This window comes from Tachyglossus aculeatus, chromosome 2 (assembly GCF_015852505.1).
Source record: "Tachyglossus aculeatus isolate mTacAcu1 chromosome 2, mTacAcu1.pri, whole genome shotgun sequence".
NCBI classification, from domain to species: domain Eukaryota; kingdom Metazoa; phylum Chordata; class Mammalia; order Monotremata; family Tachyglossidae; genus Tachyglossus; species Tachyglossus aculeatus.
This window is the reverse complement of record NC_052067.1, coordinates 8,962,941-8,984,917: the sequence shown is the minus strand read 5'-3', so window position 1 is coordinate 8,984,917 and position 21,977 is coordinate 8,962,941. Positions and strand designations below refer to the sequence as shown.

The window sequence follows — 21,977 nt, the reverse complement described above, 5'->3', positions numbered from 1 at the left end:
GGTTAGGTACAAGATCATCAGGTTGGACACAGTCCCTGTCCCACATGGGGCTCACAGTCTAAGTAGGAGGGAGAATGGGTACTGAACCTCCATTTTGCAGATGAGGAAATAGAGAAGTCAAGTGACTTTGGCCATAAAGCAAGCCATTGGCAGCATCAGGATTAGCACCCAGGTCCTCTGACTCCCAGGCTCTTGAGCTCACTACCACAAGCACTATTGTTGTAAACCACCATACTGTGGCCTCTTGGAGTCTCAAACGAGGACCTTGAGTCAAAGCCCTGAGAGGAGGCTTGCTGATGAAGACAGTGGCGGAGGCTGAGCGGTTCAATATTGAAAGGCCTCCTCCAGGAGGCCTTCCCAGACTGAGCCCCTTCCTTCCTCTCCCCCTCGTCCCCCTCTCCATCCCCCCATCTTACCTCCTTCCCTTCCCCACAGCACCTGTATATATATATATATATATATATATATGTTTGTACATATTTATTACTCTATGTATTTATTTATTTATTTTACTTGTGCATATCTATTCTATTTATTTTATTTTGTTAGTATGTTTGGTTTTGTTCTCTGTCTCCCCCTTTTAGACTGTGAGCCCAATGTTGGGTAGGGACTGTCTCTATATGTTGCCAATTTGTACTTCCCAAGCGCTTAGTACAGTGCTCTGCACATAGTAAGCGCTTAATAAATACGATTGATGATGATGATGATGAAAGCCTGCTGTGAAAAGTGTGATCAGCCCAGCATGGGATACCAGGGTAAAAAGTAGAAGGGATGTTGACATTCTTCCTCAGGGAGAGGCAGCCAATAAACCTCAACATGGACATGCACACCCAGGAAGGCTATGGTAGACTGTGGAAGCACCATGGTGGAGTGAATAGATCACGGGCCTGAGAGTCAGAAGGTCATGGTTTCTAATCCCGACTCCGCCACTGTTCTGCTTGGTGACCCTGGGCAACTCACTTCACTTCTCTGGGCCTCAGTTACCTCATCTCTAAAATGAGGATTGAGACTGTGAGCCCCACATGAGACAAAGACTGTCTTCAACCTAATTTGCTTGAATCCACCCCAGAGCGTAATAATAATAATGATAATAATGCCATTTATTAAGTGCTTACTATGTGCAAAGCACTGTTCTAAGCTTAGTACAGTGCTTTGCACATGGTAAGCACTTAAATACAATAATTAATTAGACTCTAGTAGTAATAATAATGGTGGTGTTTGTTAGGTGCTATGTACCAAATCCTGGGATGAGATAGGTACCATGCAATTGTCAAAAAATAATGATACCTATGGTATTTATTAAGCCTCTACTATGTGTCTACCATTGTTCTAAGTGGTGGGGAGGATATCCTGTCCCAAATGGGGCTGCAATCCAAGTGAGAAGCAGCTTGCCTGATGGAAAGAACAGAGATCTGGAAATCAGAGGACCTGAGTTTGATTGCTGGCTCTGCCACATGCCTGCTCTGTGGCCTTGGGCAAGTCACTTAGCTTCTCTGTGCCTCTATTTCCTCTTCGATCAATCAACTGATTGATTGAATTTTATTTATTTCTGAGTATGCTTTGTGGGGCTTCAGCAGGTGAGTGCCACTGTATGAAAATTTGTAAGAATGCAATCCACTGGATAGAAAGAGAAGGGAGCAGCTATTTTGGAATAAAAATTTGGTATCTAATAATATAATAATAATAATGGTGTTTATTAAGTGCTTACTATGTGCCAAGCACTGTTCCAAGTGCTGGGGTAGATACAGGGTAGTCAGGTTGTCCCACGTGGGGCTCACAGTCTTAAGCCCCATTTACCGATGAGGTAACTGAGGCACAGACAGCTTGAGTGACTTGCCCAAAGTCACACAGCTGACAAGTGATGGAGCCAGGATTAGAACCCGTGACCTCTGACTTCCAAACCCATGCCCTTTCCACTGTGCCATGCTGCTTCTCTCAGAGTGTCTGAGGGTTAATAATAATGATTTATAATTTCGGGTTTGTTAAGTACTCACTGTGTGCCAAACACTGTACTAAGTGCTGGGATCCAAGATTATCATGTCAGACATGGTCCCTATCCCACATGGAGTGCCCAGTCTAAAAAGAAGGAGGAACAGGTATTGAAACCCCATTTTACGGTTGAGGAAACTGAGCCACAGAAATGTTGGGACTTGCCCAAGGTCACAAGACAGGCAAGTGATGGAGCTAGCATAGAACCCAGATCCTCTGACTCCAAGCCTTATGCTCTTTCCATTACCCCGAACTAAGTCTGCCATTGTTGTTTTTTTAATGTTACTTGTTAAGCACTTACTATGTGCCAGGCACTGTACTAACCTCTGGGGTAAATACAAACTAATTAGATTAGCTATGCCCCATATGGTGCTCACAGAATTAATCCCTATTTTACAGATAAGGGGATGAGGCGCAGAGAAGTGAAGTGACTTGTCCAAGGTCACGCATGGGGTCACATGTGACCCCAATGTGACCATACAGCGGGGTAAGCTTTCTTTTGGCTCTCTCTAGACTCCCTTCTCCTGAAACGATTGTGTTCGTGTGCCCTTTCCTTCAGAGTAAGCTGGATAAAAGATATCATCGTGGCGGTGACGAGCGAAAACATCGAAGCCATGAAGTCCATCGTTGAGAAATATCGGCACAAGAGAGTCACTGTAGTTGAAGCCGGAGTGACGCGGCATCGCTCGATTTTCAACGGACTGAAAGCTCTTTCGGGCATTGACCCGAGCTCGCCAATCCAGAAACCAGAAGTGGTGATTATCCACGATGCCGTGAGGCCATTCGTTCCCGAAGACGTCCTCCTTAGAGTTGTTACTGCGGCAAAGGAACAAGGGGTAAGTGTGTCGGCTGCCTTTATTTGTTTAAATGATATTTGTTATCATTTATTATCATTTATTTGTTTAAATGATATGTGTCAATAACTGTTCTAAGTGCTGGGGTAGATGCAAGTTAATTAAGTTGGACACAGTCCCTGTCCCGCATGGGGCTCACAGGCTAATTAGGAGGGAGAGCAGGTATTCAATCCTCATTTTACAGTTGAGGAAACTAAGGCGTAGGTGAGTTAAGTGACTTACCCAAGGTGACACAGCCTGTAATTCCCAGAGCAGAATTAGAACCCAGGTCCTCTGACACCCAGATATCCTGTCTCACAAGACCATAACCTTGGTGTTATCCTTGACTCCTCTCTCTCATTCAACCCACATATTCAGTCCATCCCTAAATTCTGTTTGTCCCACCTTCACAACATTTTAAAATCTGCCCTTTTCTCTCCATCCAAACTGCTACCGCATTAGTACAGTCACTCATTCTATCCCACCTGGATTACTGCATCATCCTCCTTGCCTCTCCACTGTCCAATCCATACTTCATTCTGCTGCCTGGATCATTTTTCTATAAAAACGTTCAGGATTCATCACCCCACTCCTCAAAAACGTCCAGTTGTTGCCCATTCACCTCCGCATCCAACCTAAACTCCTCACCATTGGCTTTAAAACCCTCCATCCCCTTGCCCCCTCTACCTCGCCTCACTCCTCTCCTACTCCAGCCCAGCCTGCACACTTCACTCCTTTACTGCGGCAAAGGAACAAGGGGTAAGTGTGTCGGCTGCCTTTATTTGTTTAAATGATATTTGTTATCATTTATTATCATTTATGTGTTTAAATGATGTGTCAATCCCTTTTCTAAGTGCTGGGGTAGATGCACGTTAATCAAGTTGGACACAGTCCCTGTCCCACATGGGGCTCACAGGCTAATTAGGGAGAGCAGGTATTCAATCCTCATTTTACAGTTGAGGAAACTAAGGCATAGGTGAGTTAAGTGACTTACCCAAGGTGACACAGCCTGCAGTTAGCAGAGTCAGGATTAGAAGGATTAGCCTTCTCACTGTGCCTCGATATCGCCGGCCCTTCACCCACCCCTCACCCACGTCCTGCCTCTGGCCTGGAACACTCTCCTTCCTCAAATCCTACAGACAGTTACTCTCCCCGCCAACTGTCAAAGCATCATTGTGGACAAATCTCTTCCAAAAGGCCTTCCCAGACTAAGCCCTTTCTTTCCTCTTCTCCCACTCCCTTCTGTGTCGCCTTGACTTGCTCCCTTTGTTCTTCTTTCTTCCCAGCCCCACAGCACTTATGTACATATCTGTCATTTATTTATTTGTATTGATGTCTGTGTGTCCCCCCCCGCCCCCCGGCCCCTAGACCATAAGTCTGTTGTGGGCAGGGAGTGTGTCAGTTTATTGTTGTATAGTACTCTCTCAGGTGCTTAGTATATACAGTGTTCTGCAAACAGTGCTTAATAAATACGATTGAATGAACGAAAGATTAATCTGGGAAAGCCTCCAGGAGGAGATATGATTTTACAAGGGCTATCAAGATGGGGAGAGCAGTGGTCTGCCGGATGTGAAGTGGGGAGGGGGAGGAGTGCCAGGAAGAAAGAGGGCTTAGAACAGTGCTTTGCACATAGTAAGCGCTTAACAAATGCTATCATTATTAAAGAGGGAGGGAGAGGGAGGGAGCATGAGAAGTGAACAGGCACTGCTATAATGTGATTGATTGATTGATAAATTGTCTGAGAGGAGCTAAGCATGCAATCTGGGTGCCAAGCCCAGTGCTCAGCAATGAGATAGGTACAAGATAAGCAGATCAAACATAGTTTCTGCTCCATAAGGGTTTCACAATCTAAAATGCAGAGAGAGAAGGGATCTTCGCTCCTTTGTGAAGATGACAAAATGGAGGCAGCATGGCCTAGGGCGAAAGATCATGGGACTGAAAGTTCGGCCACCTGGGCTCTAATCCTAGCTCTGACTCTTGTCTGTGAACTAATCTAGGGGGTCTTACTGCCTCAGTTCCTTCAGCTGTAAAGTGGGGACCAAATATCCATTCTCCTTCCCTCTTAGAGCATGAGCCCCTTGTGGAACAGGGACTGTGTCATCTTGAATCCGCCCCAGCGCTTGGCACAGCGGTTGAGGCATGGTGTGCTTACTAGATACCATAATCAAAAATCAAAAAGGTGTAGTGATTTGCCCAAGGACACTACAGCAGTTCAATCCCACACTCTTTCCTCTAGGCCAGGCTTCTTAAAAACAAAGGAAGACTGTATGCAAAGTCCAAATCAGCCAGCTCAGTTTCCTCAGTAACTTGCTTCATCAGTATATGACTTGAAGTGTGCATTCACATTTGTTCATCTTCTATAAAACTCAGGAACTGCAATGCCACAATGGATTATTCATTCATTCAATCGTATTTATTGAGTGCTTACTGTGTGCGGAACACTGTACTAAGCGCTTGGGAAGTACAAGTTGGCAACATATAGAGACGGTCCCTACCCAACAATGGGCTCATAGTCTAGAAGGGGGAGACAGACAACAAAAGAAAACATATGGACAGGTGTCAGGTCATCAGAATAGCTCTCTGCGTAATTGTTGCCGATTATATTGAAACAGTCGCTTTGTAGCCAATTTTGAGAGTGTCTCTGAAATCTCACTCTGTGCAACTTTTCTTGTCAGGCTAGGCCAAAACCCTCAGCAACTGTCCCCGGTCTTCTTCATGTTCAACCTGTTTTGAATTAAAAAAAAAAAAAGTTCAAAATAATTTTGTGGAAAACCGTAGTAGTAATTCAAGTTTCCTGTGTAGGATTAATTGGCAATCTTTCTGTGACTACTTTTCTTCAGAACAATGAATCATCTGGGAAAGGTTGAAAGTGGGGCATGTACCAAGTGTATGGCAACATTAGGCCTCTGTCTTTCTGTGTTCTTGTTGAATCAATGCCTCTCAACACGGTCCTGTGATTTGTTCTCTCCAACTAACCCATTGAAAATTCCTCCTCTGAAAATAAACCCAGCTGTCAAGAGGATAAATGCAGTTGTCCCCTTGGGCTTTTGCTGACTAAATGTTCCCCGTGGGAGAACAACAATGTATTTGCAAGTGCACCATACATATGTGTCAGCTTCATTTCTGGAGTGAGGTCACTCCCTTTTGGTCCTGATCTAGACTTGAGCTTGGCAACAGCCAGTCAATCAATCAATCAATCGTATTTACTATGTGCAGAGCACTGTACTAAGCGCTTGGGAGAGTATAATGTAACAGAGTTGGAGTCAGTCAAATCAGTGGGACTTATTGAGCACTTACTATAAGCAGAGCACTGTGCTAAGTTCTTGGAAGAGTACAGTACTGCAGAGTTGGCAGATTTGTTCCCTGCCCACAGTGATCTTATAGTCTAAAGTTAGCAGACAAGACATGAAGATAAATAAATAATTTATAACACACAGATACTCTGCCATCAAGGAGCTTGCAATCTAGAGAAGGAGGGCTCAGCATAATAATAATAATATTACTAGTAATGGCATTTGTTAAGTGCTTACTATGTGCTAAATACCGTATGAGGTCCCATATGGGGCTCACAGTCTAAATAGGAGGGCAAACAGGTATTGAATCCCCACTTCTGGACTGTGAGCCCGTTGTTGGGTAGGGACCGTCTCTATATGTTGCCAACTTGTACTTCCCAAGCGCTTAGTACAGTGCTCTGCACACAGTAAGTGCTCAATAAATACGATTGAATGAATGAATGAATTTGACAAATGAGGAAACTGAGGCACCAAGAAGTTAAGCGGCTTGCCCAAGGACACACAGCTGGTAACTAATGGATCCTGATTTAGAACCCAGTTCCTCTGACTCCCAGCACTTTCCACTAGGCAGTGCTCCTTCTAAGTAGCACCCCTCCCCTCCCTTTAGAATAATTTATTTATTTCTGTTAATGTTAATGTTATTTAATGTTTATATTAACAGTAAGTGCTCAATAAATACGAATGAATGAAATACGACTGAATGAATGTCTGTGTCCCCCTCCAGACTATAAGTTTGTTGTGGGCAGGGAATGTGTCTGCCCATATTATATTATGTCATATTATTCTCTTCTAAATGCTTAATACAGTGCTCTGCACATAGTAAGTCTGAATAAATACTATTTATTGATTGCTTCTCTTTGCTCCTACTTGGGCTAGAGCTAATAATTTTCCCCCTGCAGACCTTTTGGGATGAAGAACTGTTAACTCCTCCTTTTGTTCCTGGAACTCTCGGTCCTTGCTCTCTGAAACTCTTTGCATCTCTGAATTATTTTTCTCTTCAGTCTCGGAGTGCAACAACTTGTTTGGTCTGTATCTTCACACCCACATGTAGAAATGGTATTATTCAAGGGTTTAAAGAGCCTTGGAGCTGTCAGATCAATCAGTCAATCAATCAATCATATTTATTGAGTGCTTACTGTGTGCAGAGCACTGTAGTAAGTGCTTGGGAGGCTATGCTATAATGATATAGCAGATATGTTCCTTGCCCACGTCGATGTTACATCTCCTTGTTAGTAGTCTGTCTTATTGCTTCTCTAATACAATGAACTGCTTTGCCTTTTCCTTGCTTATTTTCCAAGATTTGTAGCCATTAATTAATCAGTTATATTTATGGAGCACTTACTATATGCAGAGCACAGTACTAAGTACTTGGAAAAGTACTACAGGCTTAGCAGCATGTTCCCTATCCACAAAATCTGACTTGAAGCTTTTCTGCCATAGATATTGCAGTTGGTTAAGGCCTAAAACAGCTGAGTGACATGATACAGATAATAATAATAATAATAATGATGATGATGGCATTTGTTAAGCACTTACTATGTGCAAAGCACTGTTCTAAGCACTGGGGAGGATACAAGGTGATCAGATTGTCCCATGTGGGGCTCACAATCTTCATCCCCATTTTCCAGATGAGGTAACTGAGGCACAGAGAAGTTAAGTGACTTGCCCAAAGTCACACAGCTGACAAGTGGTGGAGCTGGGATTTGAACCCATGACCTCTGACTCCCAAATCCGGGCTCTTTCCACTGAGCCACACCTGGAACAGATGAGAAGCTGCGTGACCTAATGGAAAGATCATAGGAGTGAGAGTCAGGAGACCTGGCTTCTACTCCCAGCTCCGGGCTTGCCTACTTGTAGTCTTAGTCAGATCCCATAACTTATTTGTGCCTCAGTTTCCTCACTGGTGAAAATGACGATTAAATTACTGGTTTTCCTCCCATTACTCTGCGAGCCCCATGTAAGACAGAAACAGTGTCCTCTCTGACTATCCTATACCTAGTCCAGTACAGTGTTTGGCATATAGTAAGAGCTAACAAATACCACTATTATTATTATTGTGAGATAATCTTCGTCATCCTGACTCATAGCTTTTCTTCTTTCCAGAATGCTAAATACAACTGGACAAAATGTACCATTTTGGGGTTAGAGTTTAAGCCACAAATTCCCTCCTGGAATAGATTTCAATATCTTCTTACTTGAAAAATGAAAGAGAAAGTGGAATAGATCAGTGTCAGAGGATCTAAAACCAAAGGTGTACAACTGTCTCAGGGGAGGGGACACTTTCAAGGATCTGATTAAGCGTCTTTAATGTGCTTTGAGTTAGAAACCCTTAGAGACATTATCTTCTCAGTTTCCCTGGGGAGCTGTGAAAGACAGGTAACAGTTGAGAAAGAAGAGTTTGTTTTGATTAAAACACATCCCTCTGTAGATCTTACATTTACTTAGACACCCTGCATTAGCCATAATTTCAAATCCTTAGAGTACGTAACTATCACCTTTGAAAGAATAGCGGGTGATGTTATTGCCATTTAATCAATGAGGAAACTAAGGTGGGGCGAGGAGAAGTCTCTTAATAATAATAATAATAATAATAATAATGATGGCATTTAAGTGCTTACTATGTGCAAAGCACTGTTCTAAGCGCTGGGGAAGATACAAGGTGATCACGTTGTCCCACGTGGGGCTCCCAGTCTTAATCCTCATTTTACAGATGAGGGAACTGAGGCTCAGAGAAGTGAAGTGACTTACCCAAGGTCACACAGCAGGCATTTGGGGTTCCAGGATTAGAACCCATGATCTTTGACTCCCAAGCCCGTGCTCTTTCCACTGAGCCACGCTGCTTCTCTTGCCTACTGTGCTCTGATTTTGGCAGATCACAGCCCAGATCACCTGATTGCTATTCATTCATTCATCCATTCAATCATATTTAGTGAGTGCTTACTATGTGCAGAGCACTGTACGAAGTGCTTGGGAGAGTAAAAAATAACAATAAACAGACACATTCCCCGCCCACAAGGAGCTCATAGTCTAGCCTTACCTGTGTTAGAATTATATCTTATTGTTGGTATTTCTCTGAAATGCTAGCTCCTTATAATAATAATAATAATAACAATGGCATTTATTAAGCACTTACTATGTACAAAACACTGTTCTAAGCACTGGGGAGGTTACAAGGTGATCAGGTTGTCCCACGGGGGGCTCACAGTCCTTGTGGGGAGAGAAGGGTTATTGACGTAATAGTCTCATTTAGAACGGTGGAGGCGAAGCCATTAGCTTTACCCTGGCAGATTTTGGGGCAGGGTGGGTAACAATAACAATAATAATAGTTATGGTATTTGTTAAATGCTTACTGGGACAACCTGATTACCTTGTATCCACCCCAGCACTTAGAACAGTGTTTCACACATAGTAAGTGCTTAACAAATGCCATCATTATTATTATTATTATTATTATTATTATTATTATTATTATGAAAGCACTGGGGTGGATACAGGCAAATCAGGTTGGACTCACAGTGGGTCTCAGTCTCAATCCCCATTTTATAGACAAGGGAACTGAGGCTCAGAGAAGTGAAACGACTTGTTCAAGGTCCCACAGCAGACAAGTGGCGGAGCCGGGATGAGAACGCGTGACCTTCTGAATCCCAGGCCTCTGGTTGTGGCATATAGGTCGACCTCAGGGCCTGACGTGGCTACCCTCTGCACTCCCTGGCCTCAGAGGGGTGGTAGTGGAAAGCCACATGTCTGCTTCATCCATAGCTAAGTAGCTGGGTGGAATCTCTGGCTCCCTATTCATTCATTCAGTTGTATTTATTGAGCGCTTACTGTGTGCAGAGTACTGTACTAAGCACTTGGGCAGTACAATGCCAGGGGTCTCTGAGGTCTGGAGACTGACCAGCTCCCTGTGAGGTCCGGAGACAGCTAGACCCTTTAGTGGTCTTCAGGACAAACTTGAGGATTTTTTTGAATTCCTCCTGGAGGCCGGAAAGGGGGAGGGAGGTTTTGATCCCATAGAGCCATGACTCCTCAAAGCTCCAACCCCCTGATAATAATAATAATAATAATAATGGTATTTGTTAAGTGCTTACTATGTGCAAAACACTGTTCTAATCACTGGGGAGGTTATAAGGTGATCAGGTTGTCCCATAGGGGGCTCACAGTTCTAATCCCCATTTTACAGATGAGGTAACTGAGGCCCAGAGAAGTTAAGTGACTTGCCCAAAGTCACACAGCTGACAGTTGGCGGAGCCGGGATTTGAACCCATGACCTCTGACTCCAAAGCCCGGGCTCTTTCCATTCTGATAATCCTCAATGATGTTGATGATGTTATTTGTTAAGCACTTACTATGTGTCAAGCACTGCTGTAAGCCCTAGGGTAGATACAAGCTAATCAGGTTGGACACAGTCTCTGTCCCACATGGGTCCCACAGTCTTAATCCCCATTTTACAGATCAGATGATGGAGGCATAGAGAAGTGAAGTGATTTGCCCAAGGTCACAGTGCAGACAAGTGACATAGCCGGAATTAGAACCCAGATCCAGAACAGTGCTTTGCACATAGTAAGCGCTTAACAAATGCCAATATTATTATTATTATTATTATTATCCTTTTGACTCGCAGGTCTGTGCTCTAGCTACTATGCCTTGCTGCTTCCCTCATAGGTATTTAATAATAATAATAGAGAAGCAGTGGCTTAGTGGAAAGAGCCTGGGCACAGCTTAGTACAGTGCTCTGTACACAGAAAGTGCTCAATAAATATGATTGAATGAATGAATGAATGCAAAGTGCAACCTTGTCCCTCCTCCATCCATGTCTCGAGAATCAGGCCCAGGAAAAGATCACCGTTTTAGCAAAAATCCAGCACACAAAAGCATCTCTTTTCAAGGGCCCATTTTCTGTACCTCAGTTTGGGTCGGGGCAGAGTTTGGAGTCCAAGATGTGATCTAAATGTGTTTTTGAATTGTGTACTTTTTTTTTATTAATCAAACCGAACTTGCATTTTTTTTTTAGAGGTAGATTTAAAGCGTTCCATTAAAAATGTGAACTATTTTAATCTCGTAATTACCAGTGATTGTTTTAGCTTTGAAGATGCGATTCTATAAACTTTTATTAAATAGTCTTTCAATAAAGACAATTCAGGTACCTGAAATGGTAATTATGTGGCGGGCGTTTTTCTACTCCTCACTGCCGTAATTAACTTAAATGCGGCAGATGTCTGAAGAGGGAAAACATGTTGCTACTTGCTATGGCAATGGATAGATCCATCCTGTTTTGGGAGGTAGATGGGAAGTGTTGGCTCCACTAACATATCCATGCTCAACTAACGTAGGGCGACTTTCTGCGTGGCGACGTGGGGAAATGCTTTGTTAGATTAAGAGAGAGTTGTTGTTAGGAGTCTGTGTTGTTAATAAGCTTCTAGTCAGCTTAATTAAGTTGATTCCTCCAGAGACAGTAACTTTGGATAATCATTTTTCCCTTAATGAAAATTCCTTGGTCGTGCTGTGGGCCTGAAAGCGTTCGGAAGTTCCTGTCCGATTTTTGTTCTTGTGTGTCGTCATTCTGACTTAATGGGACCAATGGGAAGTACATTTATTTCTATTTTATAATAATGATGGTATTTAAGTGCTTACTATGTGCCAAGCACTGTTCTAAGCGCTGGGCTAGATACAAGGTAATCGGGTTGTCCCAGGTGGGGCTCACAGACTCAATCCCCATTTTACAGATGAGGTAACTGAGGCACAGAGAAATTAAGAGACTTGCCCAAGGTCACACAGTAGACAAGTGGCGAAGCCAGGATTAGAGCCCATGACCTCTGACTCCCAAGCCCGGGCTAGGTCATGATGCTGCTTATATAGTTAGTGAAGCGGCTCTATTACTGAAACCTCATTTTAAAAAAAGTGGTATTTGTTAAGTGCTTATTATGTTCCAAGCACTGTACTAAGTGCTGGGGTAGATAAAAAAATAATCCAGCTGGACACAGACTCACAAAGGGCTCACAGTCTTAACCATCATCATCAATCGTATTTATTGAGCGCTTACTGTGTGCAGAGCACTGTACTAAGCGCTTGGGAAGTACAAGTTGGCAACATATAGAGGCAGTCCCTACCCAATAGTGGGCTCACAGTCTAAAAGGGGGAGACAGAGAACAAAACCAAACATACTAACAAAATAAAATAGAATAGGTATGTACAAGTAAAATAAATAGAGTAATAAATATGTACAAACATGTATACATAATCCCCACTTTACAGTTGAGGTAATTTATGAGAGAATTTCAGAAACTTTCCCAAAGTCACACAGCAAACAAGTGGCAGAGCTGAGATTAGAACCCAGGTCCTCTGACACCCAGGTCTGTGCTCTTTCCACTAGACCACACTGCTTCTCAAATATTCATCTCAAGTGAAACCATTTTGTGCAACATTGCCAAATGTTTTGAAAATGATAGTTTCAGAGAAGGGAGCAGTCACAGAAACTGGGTCATCAGAGTTTGGCGGGAGGCCACCTGCTTTTCTCCTACGTTCTCAAACCTTAATACTTCATGGTTTTTCTTCTTTGCAATAATTCCCATCAGGTGGATCAAGTCTTCCTGTTTGAAATAATGTAATCTCAAATATGTAGCTTGCGTTCATTCCCAGATAAGGGTTGATCCGCAGGGAAGTTGCGTAAAATATCAAATAGTGGAGAAGCAGCGTGGCGCAGTGAAAAGAGCCTGGGCTTTGGAGTCAGAGGTCATGGGTTCAAATCCCGGCTCCGCCAATTGTCAGCTGTGTGACTTTGGGCAAGTCACTTCACTTCTCTGTGCTTCAGTTACCTCATCTCTAAAATGGGGATTAAGACTGTGAGTCCCCCGTGGGACAACCTGATCACCTTGTAACCTCCCCAGCGCTTAGAACAGTGCTTTGCATACAGTAAGCGCTTAATAAATGCCATTATTATTATTATTATTATTATTATTATTATTAGTGCAGTTGCACGTCAACCCAGAAGGTTATCTCTCTCCCTCTCCTCTCCTCGCTGTGTCCCACTCCATCCAATATCTGGCTTCAGAGATGGTGAGGCTATGTAGCCCTTCTTATGGTCTTTTGCCCAGACTCCATTAGTAGCAGTAATAATATTTACTAAGCCACTCTGGAGTGCAGTGCACTGTACTAAATCATGGGACTGTGTGACAGAATCACATGATTTTTTCCCTGTTTAGAAGACACGTATCCTGAAATACTGCCATCTTCCATAGGTTCCGTTGCAATTGGAAAAGACGTGAGGAGTTATGAGTAATAGTAATATGGAGAAGCAGCGTGGCTTAGTGGAAAGAGCCCGGGCTTTGGAGTCAGAGGTCATGGGTTCGAATTCCGACTCCACCACATGGCTGCTGTGTGACCTTGGGCAAGCTGCTTAACTTCTCTGAGCCTCAGGGACCTCATCTGTAAAATGGGGATGAAGACTGTGAGCCCCACGTGGGACAACCCAATCACCTTGTAACCTCCCCAGTGCTTAGAACAGTGCTTTACACATAGTAAGTGCTTAATAAATACCATTATTATTATTATTGTTAGTAGTAACGGGGATATTGATTAAGCCCTTTCCATATGCCTAGAACTGGAGTAGCTACAAGGGAATCAGGTTAGATGCTGATATTGTCCCATGTGGAGCTCACAGAGAGCAAAACAACTTCCTCCCTAATAATAGTAATAATTGTGGTATCTGTTACCCACTTACTTTGTTCCAGGCACAGTACCAAGCACTGGGGTAGATACAATTCACTTGGGTTGGACACAGTCCCTGTCCCACATGGGGAACACCATCTTAATCTCCATTTTACAGAGGAGGAAACTGAGGCACAGAGAAGTGAAGTTACTTTCCCCAGGTCGTCCAGCAAACAAGTGGTGAAGCTGGGATTAGAACCCAGGTCCTCTGACTCCGAGACCCAGGCTCTATCCATGAGGCCATGCTACTTCTTGAGTTGGGTCCATTTCTGTCCACCCTCCAATGTGCTCACAGAATGTTTTTCTAGTCCTGGGCCCTCTGGGGCAGCAAATTCGTTATCTCCCAGTTAATCAGTGGTATTTATTAAGTGCTTACTGGGTACAGAACTCTGTATAAGTGTTTGGGAGAGTACAGTACAACAGAAGTGATAGACAACTACAAGGAGTTAGTCTGGAGGGGAAGGCAGACATTAATATAAATAAATTTGACTGTAAGCACATTGTGGGCAAGAACCATGTCCACCAACGCTGTTATAATGTCCTCTCCCAGGAGTTTATTACAGTGCTGAGCACACAGGAGACACTCAATAAGTACAATTGATTATGAGAGCATCAGTCAGTCAATCAGTGGTGAGCAGGGAATGTGTCTTATTGTTACATTGACTCTTCCAAGTGCTTAGTACAGTGCTCTGCACATGGTAAGTGCTCAATAAGTATGATTGAATGAATGAATTTATTGAGCACTTCCTGCGTGCAGAGCACCGGACTAAGCACTTGGGAGAATCCGATTCAGCAGAGTTGGGAGCCACGATCGGTACCGTCGAGGAACTTAGTCTAGCATTCCTGTTCAGTTGCCGTGGCCACAGTGCTTTGCTCAGAGGCCTCGATTCAGTCTCCCAGACCACGTAGGCTGAATACACTTTCTTCCTCCTCCTGGTTCTGAGGGTGGTTGGTATGAAAATCCAGCGGATCGGCCAGAAAGCTACACTTCTCGATCGTTGAAGAGAACACCTATGCTTCCCGAAGGCCTAAGCTCACTCCAACACTTCATTTCGTTCAGTCATATTTACTGAGCACTTACTGTGTGCAGAGCACTGTACTAAGTGCTTGGGAAGTACAAGTCGGCAACATATAAAGATGGTCCCTACCCAACAACGGGCTCACAGTCTAGAAAGGGGAGACAGACAACAAAACACGAAGACAGGTGACAAAACATGTAGACAGGCTTCCGTATCAGTGGCACCTATTGATGTATTTATTGATGCTTACGATGGGTAAGAGCAGGGGAGAGTATAATACAACAGAGGTGGCCCTCAAGGAGTTTACAGTTTAGAGGCAAGTCATTTAAGTTATCTGTACCCCAGTTTCCTTATCTGTAAAAATGGAAATTTGATACCTATCCTTCTTCCTACTTAGAGCCCCATGTGGGACAGGAACTCTGTCCAACCTGGCTCTCCTATATCTACCTCAGTGCTTCATACAGTGCTTTGCATGTAGCATAAAACAAATACCATTATTATCACTTGTACACTTTCCATTGTTGATCAAGGGCAATGAGGCTGGGACCCAAGCAGATATTTTAATACTACTACTACTACTACTACTAATATTTATTAGAGAAGCAGCGTGGCCTAGTGGATTCAGCATGGGTCTGGGATTAGAAGGACTTGGGTTCTAATCCCAGCTCCACCACTTGTCTGCCGAGGCACCTTGAGCACGTCATTTCACTACTCTGAAATGAGAGAAGCAGCGTGGCTAGAGAAGCAGCGTGGCTCAGTGGAAAGAGCATGGGCTTTGGAGTCAGAGGTCATGGGTTCAAATCCCGGCTCTGCCAATTGTCAGCTGTGTGACTTTGGGCAGGTCACTTAACTTCTCTGGGCCTCAGTTACCTCATCTGTAAAATGGGGATTAAGACTGTGAGCCCCACGTGGGACAATCTGATCACCTTATAACCTCCCCAGCACATAGAACAGTGCTTTGCACATAGTAAGTGCTTAATAAATGCCGCCATTATTATTATTATTACTCTGTGCCTCAGTTATTATTATCATCAAGTGCCGTTGAGTCATTTTTGACTCATTGCAACACTATGGATATGTTTTCTCCAGAACGTCCTGTCTTCTGCCATAATCCGTAACCTTGCTAACAGTTCTTCCGTTTTCATTGTTATGGTCTCTATCCATCTAGCTGCCAGTCTGCCTCTCCCACGTTTTCTCTTGGACTTTTCCTAGCACTAGTGTCTTCTCCGGAGAATTAGTCCTCCTGATTGTGTGTCCAAAATGTGCTAATCTAAATTGAGTCATTTGGCCTTCCAAAGACCACTTTGGTTTAATTTGCTCCCAAATCCATTTGATTGCTTTTTGGGCTGTCCTTGGTATTCGAAAAAGCCTTCTCCAACACCTCATTTCGAAAGAATCAATGTTCTTTCTATCGTGTTTTTCCACTGTCCAGCTTTCACGTCCATGCATTGTCACTGGAAACACCATAGAATTGACAATTTGTGTTCCTGAGGAAATTGTTACATCAGCCCATTTCATGACTTTTTCCAGGCTCCCCATAGCAAGTCTTCCTAACATTAATCTTCAGTGCCTCAGTTACCTCATCTGTAAAATGGGGATTAAGACCGTGAGCCCTATGTGGGACAGGAACTGTGTCCAACCTGGTTACCTTGTATCTGCCCCAATGCTTAGAACAGTGCTTGGCACGTAGTGCGTGCTTAACAAATGCCATAAAAAAAGCTCTTACTGTGGGGTAGATACAACAAGATCAGGTCTCACTTGGGGTTCCCAGTCTTGGAGGGGAGAAGAAGTATTGAATCCCCATTTTACAGATGAGGCCCAGAGAAGGTCAGTGACTTGCCCAAGGTCACACAGCAGGGAAATGGCAGAGCTGGGATTAGAATCCATGTCCTCTGACTGCCAGGTGTGTGCTCTTTCCACTGGGCCACACCTACTTTATAACACTTATGTTAGCATTTTTGCAGGATGACGCTGTTTAGTTTTAATGACAGTTTTCCTTAGTGTTCTTGCACTTTGTGATAGGTCTTTAATAATAATAATAATAATAAATAACTAAGACATTTGTTAAGTGCTTACTGTGTGCCAGGCACTGTACTAAGCACTGGGGTAGCTACAAGCAAATCGTGTTGGACATGGACCCTGGCCCATGTAGAGCTCATAGTCTCAATGCCTATTTTATAATAATAATAATAATAATGACATTGTTCAGTGCTTACTATGTGTGAAGCACTGTTCTAAGCATTGGGTGGGATGCAAGGTGATCAGGTTGCCCCTGTGGGGCTCACAGTCTTAATCCCCATTATACAGATGAGGTAACCGAGGCTCAGAAAAGTTAAGTGACTTGCTCAAAGTCACACAGCTGACAAGTGGCGGAGCCGGAATTAGAACCCATGACCTCTGACTCCCAAGCTCGTGCTCTTTCCACTGAGCCACGTTGAGGGTACTGAGACCCAGAGAAGCAAAATGACTTGCCTAAGGTCACACAGTAGACAAGTGGTGGAGCCGAAATTTGAACTTGTAACTTTCTCACTCCCAGGCCTGTGCTCTGTCCACTGTGCCATGCTGCTTCTCCAAGTGTTGCAGCATATATGCATTCCATACTGGGCCTCTAAAGACCCACTGCACAGCACCAATACACAGTGCTGCTACTCAAGTAGTAACAATTCATCATGACATCACAGCTGATCTCAATATAGTAGCAGTCTGCAGGGAATAATAATAATAATAATGGCATTTGTTAAGCGCTTACTATGTGCAAAGCACTGTTCTAAGCGCTGGGGGGGGGATACAAGGTGATCAGGTTGTCCCACGTGGGGCTCACAGTCTTCATCCCCATTTTACAGATGAGGTAACTGAGGCTCCGAGAAGTTAAGTGACTTGCCCAAGGTCACACAGCAGACATGTGGGGGAGCTGGGATTCGAACCCATGACCTCTGACTCCAAAGCCCCGGGCTCCTTCCACTTGGCAGAAAGCAATCAGCTGGCCCTATTAATTATAATAATAGTGGTATTTGTTAAGTGCTTCATGAGAAGCACTTTTAGACTGTGAGCCCACTGTTGGGTAGGGACTGTATACGTTGCCAACTTGTACTTCCCAAGTGCTTAGTACAGTGCTCTGCACACAGTAAGCGCTCCATAAATACGATTGATTGATTCTTGTGTGCCAAGCATCTGTCTCAGCCCTGGGGTCTTTCATTCATTCATTCCATCATATTTATTGAGCCCTTACTGTGTGCAGAGCACTGTACTGAGCACTTGGGAAGTACAAGTTGGCAACATATAGCGACGGTCCCTACCCAACAACGGGCTCACAGTCTAGAAGGGGGAGACAGACAACAAAACAAAACCTGTAGACAGGTGTCAAGTCGTCAGAACAAATAGAATTAAAGCTAAATGCACATCTTTAACAAAATAAGTAGAATAGTAAATATGTACAAGTAAAATAAAAAGAGTGATAAATCTGTACAAATATATATACAGGTGCTGTGTGGAGGGGAAGGAGGTAGGGCCGGGGGGATGGGGAGGAGGAGAGGAAAAAGGGGGCTCAGTCTGGGAAGGCCTCTTGGAGGAGGTGTGTCTTGTCTTATGCCGTCGAGTCATTTCCCACCCATAGCTACACCACGGATGCATAATAATAATAATAATGATAATGATAGCATTTATTAAGCGCTTACTATGTGCAAAGCACCGTTCTAAGCGCTGGGGAGGTTACAAGGTGATCAGGTTGTCCCAAGGGGGGCTCACAGTCTTAATCCCCATTTTACAGATGAGGTAACTGAGGCCCAGAGAAGTTAAGTGACTTGCCTGGCTATTGGCAGAGCCGGGATTTGAACCCATGACCTCTGACTCCAAAGCCCGGGCTCTTTCCACTGAGCCACACTGCTTCTCTCCCAGAACGCCCCGCTCTCCATCTGCAGTCGTTCTGGTAGCGGATCCGGAGAGTTTTCTCGGTAAAAGTACGGAAGTGGTTTACTATTGCCACCGTCCGCGCAGAAAACTCGAGTCTCTGCCCTTGACTCTTTTCCATGCTGCTGCTGCCCAGCATGGGTGAGTTTTGACTTGTAGCCGATGGCCTTCCACTCGCTAGCCACTGGCCAAGCTAGGAATGGACTGGACAGGCCTCTGCTTGACTCTCCCTCCCATAGCCGAGACTGGTAGAGGACTGGAAACGCTCCAGGTGCGACCCTGAGAGGGGGACCCTGGGGTAGACACAAGATAATCAGGTCGGACACAGTTCCTGTCCCACATGCGACTCACAGTCCGAGAGGAAAAGAGAAGAGGTATTCATTCATTCATTCAATCGTATTTATTGCGCGCTTACTGTGTGCAGAGCTCTGTACTAAGCGCTTTGGAAGTACAAGTTGGCAACGTATAGAGACGGTCCCTACCCAACAGCGGGCTCACAGTCTAGAAGGGGGAGACAGACAACAAAACAAAACATAATAACAAAATACAATAAATATGTACGAGGTATCAAAACCCAATTTTACAGATGAGGAAACTGAGGCACAGAGAAGTTAAGTGGCTTGCCCAAGGTCACACAGCATCAAGCTGTCTATGATGCACATGACAAACATTAGAAGAGCTTTTGAAGCAGCGTGGCTCAGTGGAAAGAGCACGGGCTTTGGAGTCAGAGGTCATGGGTTCAAATCCCAGCTCTGCCACTTAGCTGTGTGACTTTGGGCAAGTCACTTAACTTCTCTGGGCCTCAGTTACCTCATCCGTAAAATGGGGATTAAGACTGTGAGCCCCCCGTGGGACAACCTGATCACCTTGTAACCTCCCCAGCGCTTAGAACAGTGCTTTGCACATAGTAAGTGCTTAATAAATGCCATCATTATTAGTAGTAGTATTATTATGTCTGTTGGCTAAATGAGATATCTTGAAGGGTTTGAACTAAGGAGAGCACCAAATTAGCATATGCAAACTTTTGTGGATGACATTTAGGACTCCACTGGATTGTAAACTCCTTAAAGGCAGGTATCATATCTACTTAATAATAATCAGATCTACTTAATCTGTTTTACCCTCCTAAGTACTTAATATTGTGCTGAGCATACAGAAAGTACTCAATAAATACCACTGCTTTATTGGGCCTGGGAGTCAGAGTTTTAACCTTGTCTCTGCCACTTGTCTGCTGTGTGACCTTGGGCATGTCACTTCACTTCTCTGTGCCTCAGTTTCCTCATCTACAAAATGAGGATTTAATGCCTTATTGTGGTATTAATTAATACCTCATTAGCCTCATCAGCCTATTTAAGGTATTAAATCTAAATGAGGATTTAGAGAAGAAGTGTGGCTCAGTGGGAAAAGCCCGGGCTTTGGAGTCACAGGTCGTGGGTTCGAATCCCCACTCCGGCCACATGTCTGCTGTGTGACCTTGGGCAAGTCACTTCACTTCTCAGAGCCTCAGTTACCTCATCTGGAAAATGGAGATGATGACTGTGAGCCCCACGCGGGACAACCCGATCACCTTGTATCCCCCCCAGCACTTAGAACAGTGCTTTGCACATAGTAAGTGCTTAACAAATGCCATTATGATGATAAATACCTGCCCTCCCTCCTACTTAAACTGCAAGCCCCATGTGGGACCTAATTATCTTGTATCTACCCCATCGTCATTGGGCCTTTTTTTTGTACCGACATCCCGACCACAGATCTGCTGGATGTAGGGGAAGCAGCATTCCTAGTGGATAGAGCACAGGCCTGAATGTCAGAAGATCCTGGGTTCTAATCCTGGCTTTACCAATTGTCTGCTATGTGACCTTAGGCATCTCACTTTACTTCTTTGGGTCTAGTTTACCTCAACTGTAAAATGGGAATTGAGACTATGAGCCCCATGTGGGACAGGGACTGTGTCCAACCCAATTTGCTTGTACCCACCCCAGCGCGTAGTCCAGTGCCTGGCACATAGTAAGTGCTTAACAAATACCACAGTTATCATTCTTATTACTACTATTATGCAATCAAAGAAGATCACTCAGAAGCTTAAGAAGCTTAGCAATTTGTGGTTTATTGGATCCATGCACTTGTAGTATACCCAACTTGAGTAGCGTTTTTTCCTGTCTGGGGATGTTTTAATTCTTGTATCATTCATTCATTCAGTTCATTCAGTCATATGTGTTGTGCGTTTACTGTGTGCAGAGCACTGTACTAAGCACTGAGGAAGAGCTTGAGTCTGAGGAAATTGAAGTTCACGGACCCTTGTGTGTGTAAGGTCCATAGAATATGTCCTAAGGAAATGGAGCTGAAAGAGTTTTTCACAGAACTAAGGGCAGGGCCTAGAGAAAATGTATCGTGTCCCTAGAGAATGTGTCTCAAATGTATCCAATTATTTAATGTCTAAATGACATCCTGCCAATGGCATATGAAGTTGTTCTTAATTTAGAAAGCTGCAGTTCATGATACTGTCATTCCTTTCACAATGCACCTCCCTTTCTCCACCAGTTGAGCCTTCCAAGACATACCTTTCCCAGTCTCCTGGCACTCGGGCTGTGCTTAATGGTCACCGATCAAGAGAGTGTTAAACCTGTGACGGAAAAAGACATTTCCTGACTTGACAAACTGCTTTTACAGTAATACTGTGGAGTTGGCAGGTGGATGGATCTTTTACGTTTTAGGTTTCAGTGTTTTGGAAATTTAAGAACCAGGGTGTCTGAAATTCAATCTCTGCCCCTTCAGCCTATTTAAGTTTATGGGGTGATAGGAGGAAAACTGAGGAAACACATGCTAATATTCCACCAGGTTGGGCTCTAACTGGTGGCTTTGTCTGTCTCCCCCTTCTAGACTGTGAGCCCGTTGTTGGGTAGGGACCGTCTCTAGATGTTGCCAACTTGTACTTCCCAAGCGCTTAGTACAGTGCTCTGCACACAGTAAGCACTCAATAAATATGATTGAATGAATGAATGAATCTCTAGCGGTGTCACCAGGGAGGATGTAATCAATTTTTGGAGCTACGCAACTATGCCCTAGCTTGAAAAACTTTGCCTTGAAGACATTCACAGTTACTGATACCCCCTTTTATTCTGAGCCACAAACACCAAATGTTATTTTTTGCATTTCGCGTCACTTAAGAGCACACAAAAGTGTTGCTCCATTTTCTCCACAGACATAACCTCTTGCACTCGTAATTCCCCTTT

General features: G+C 44.0%; 1 protein-coding gene across 1 annotated transcript in view; it reads left to right on the top strand.

Annotated features, from left to right (window-relative positions):
- Nucleotides 1-21,977, top strand: part of CRPPA (CDP-L-ribitol pyrophosphorylase A) — a gene marked incomplete at its 5' end in the record, with an annotated part of 338,976 nt that overhangs the window by 12,751 nt on the left and 304,248 nt on the right. Inside the window, one exon of the mRNA XM_038761326.1 lies at nt 2,549-2,825. Coding sequence (XP_038617254.1) covers nt 2,549-2,825 — 277 coding nt within the window. The remainder of the gene's footprint in view (nt 1-2,548; nt 2,826-21,977) is intronic.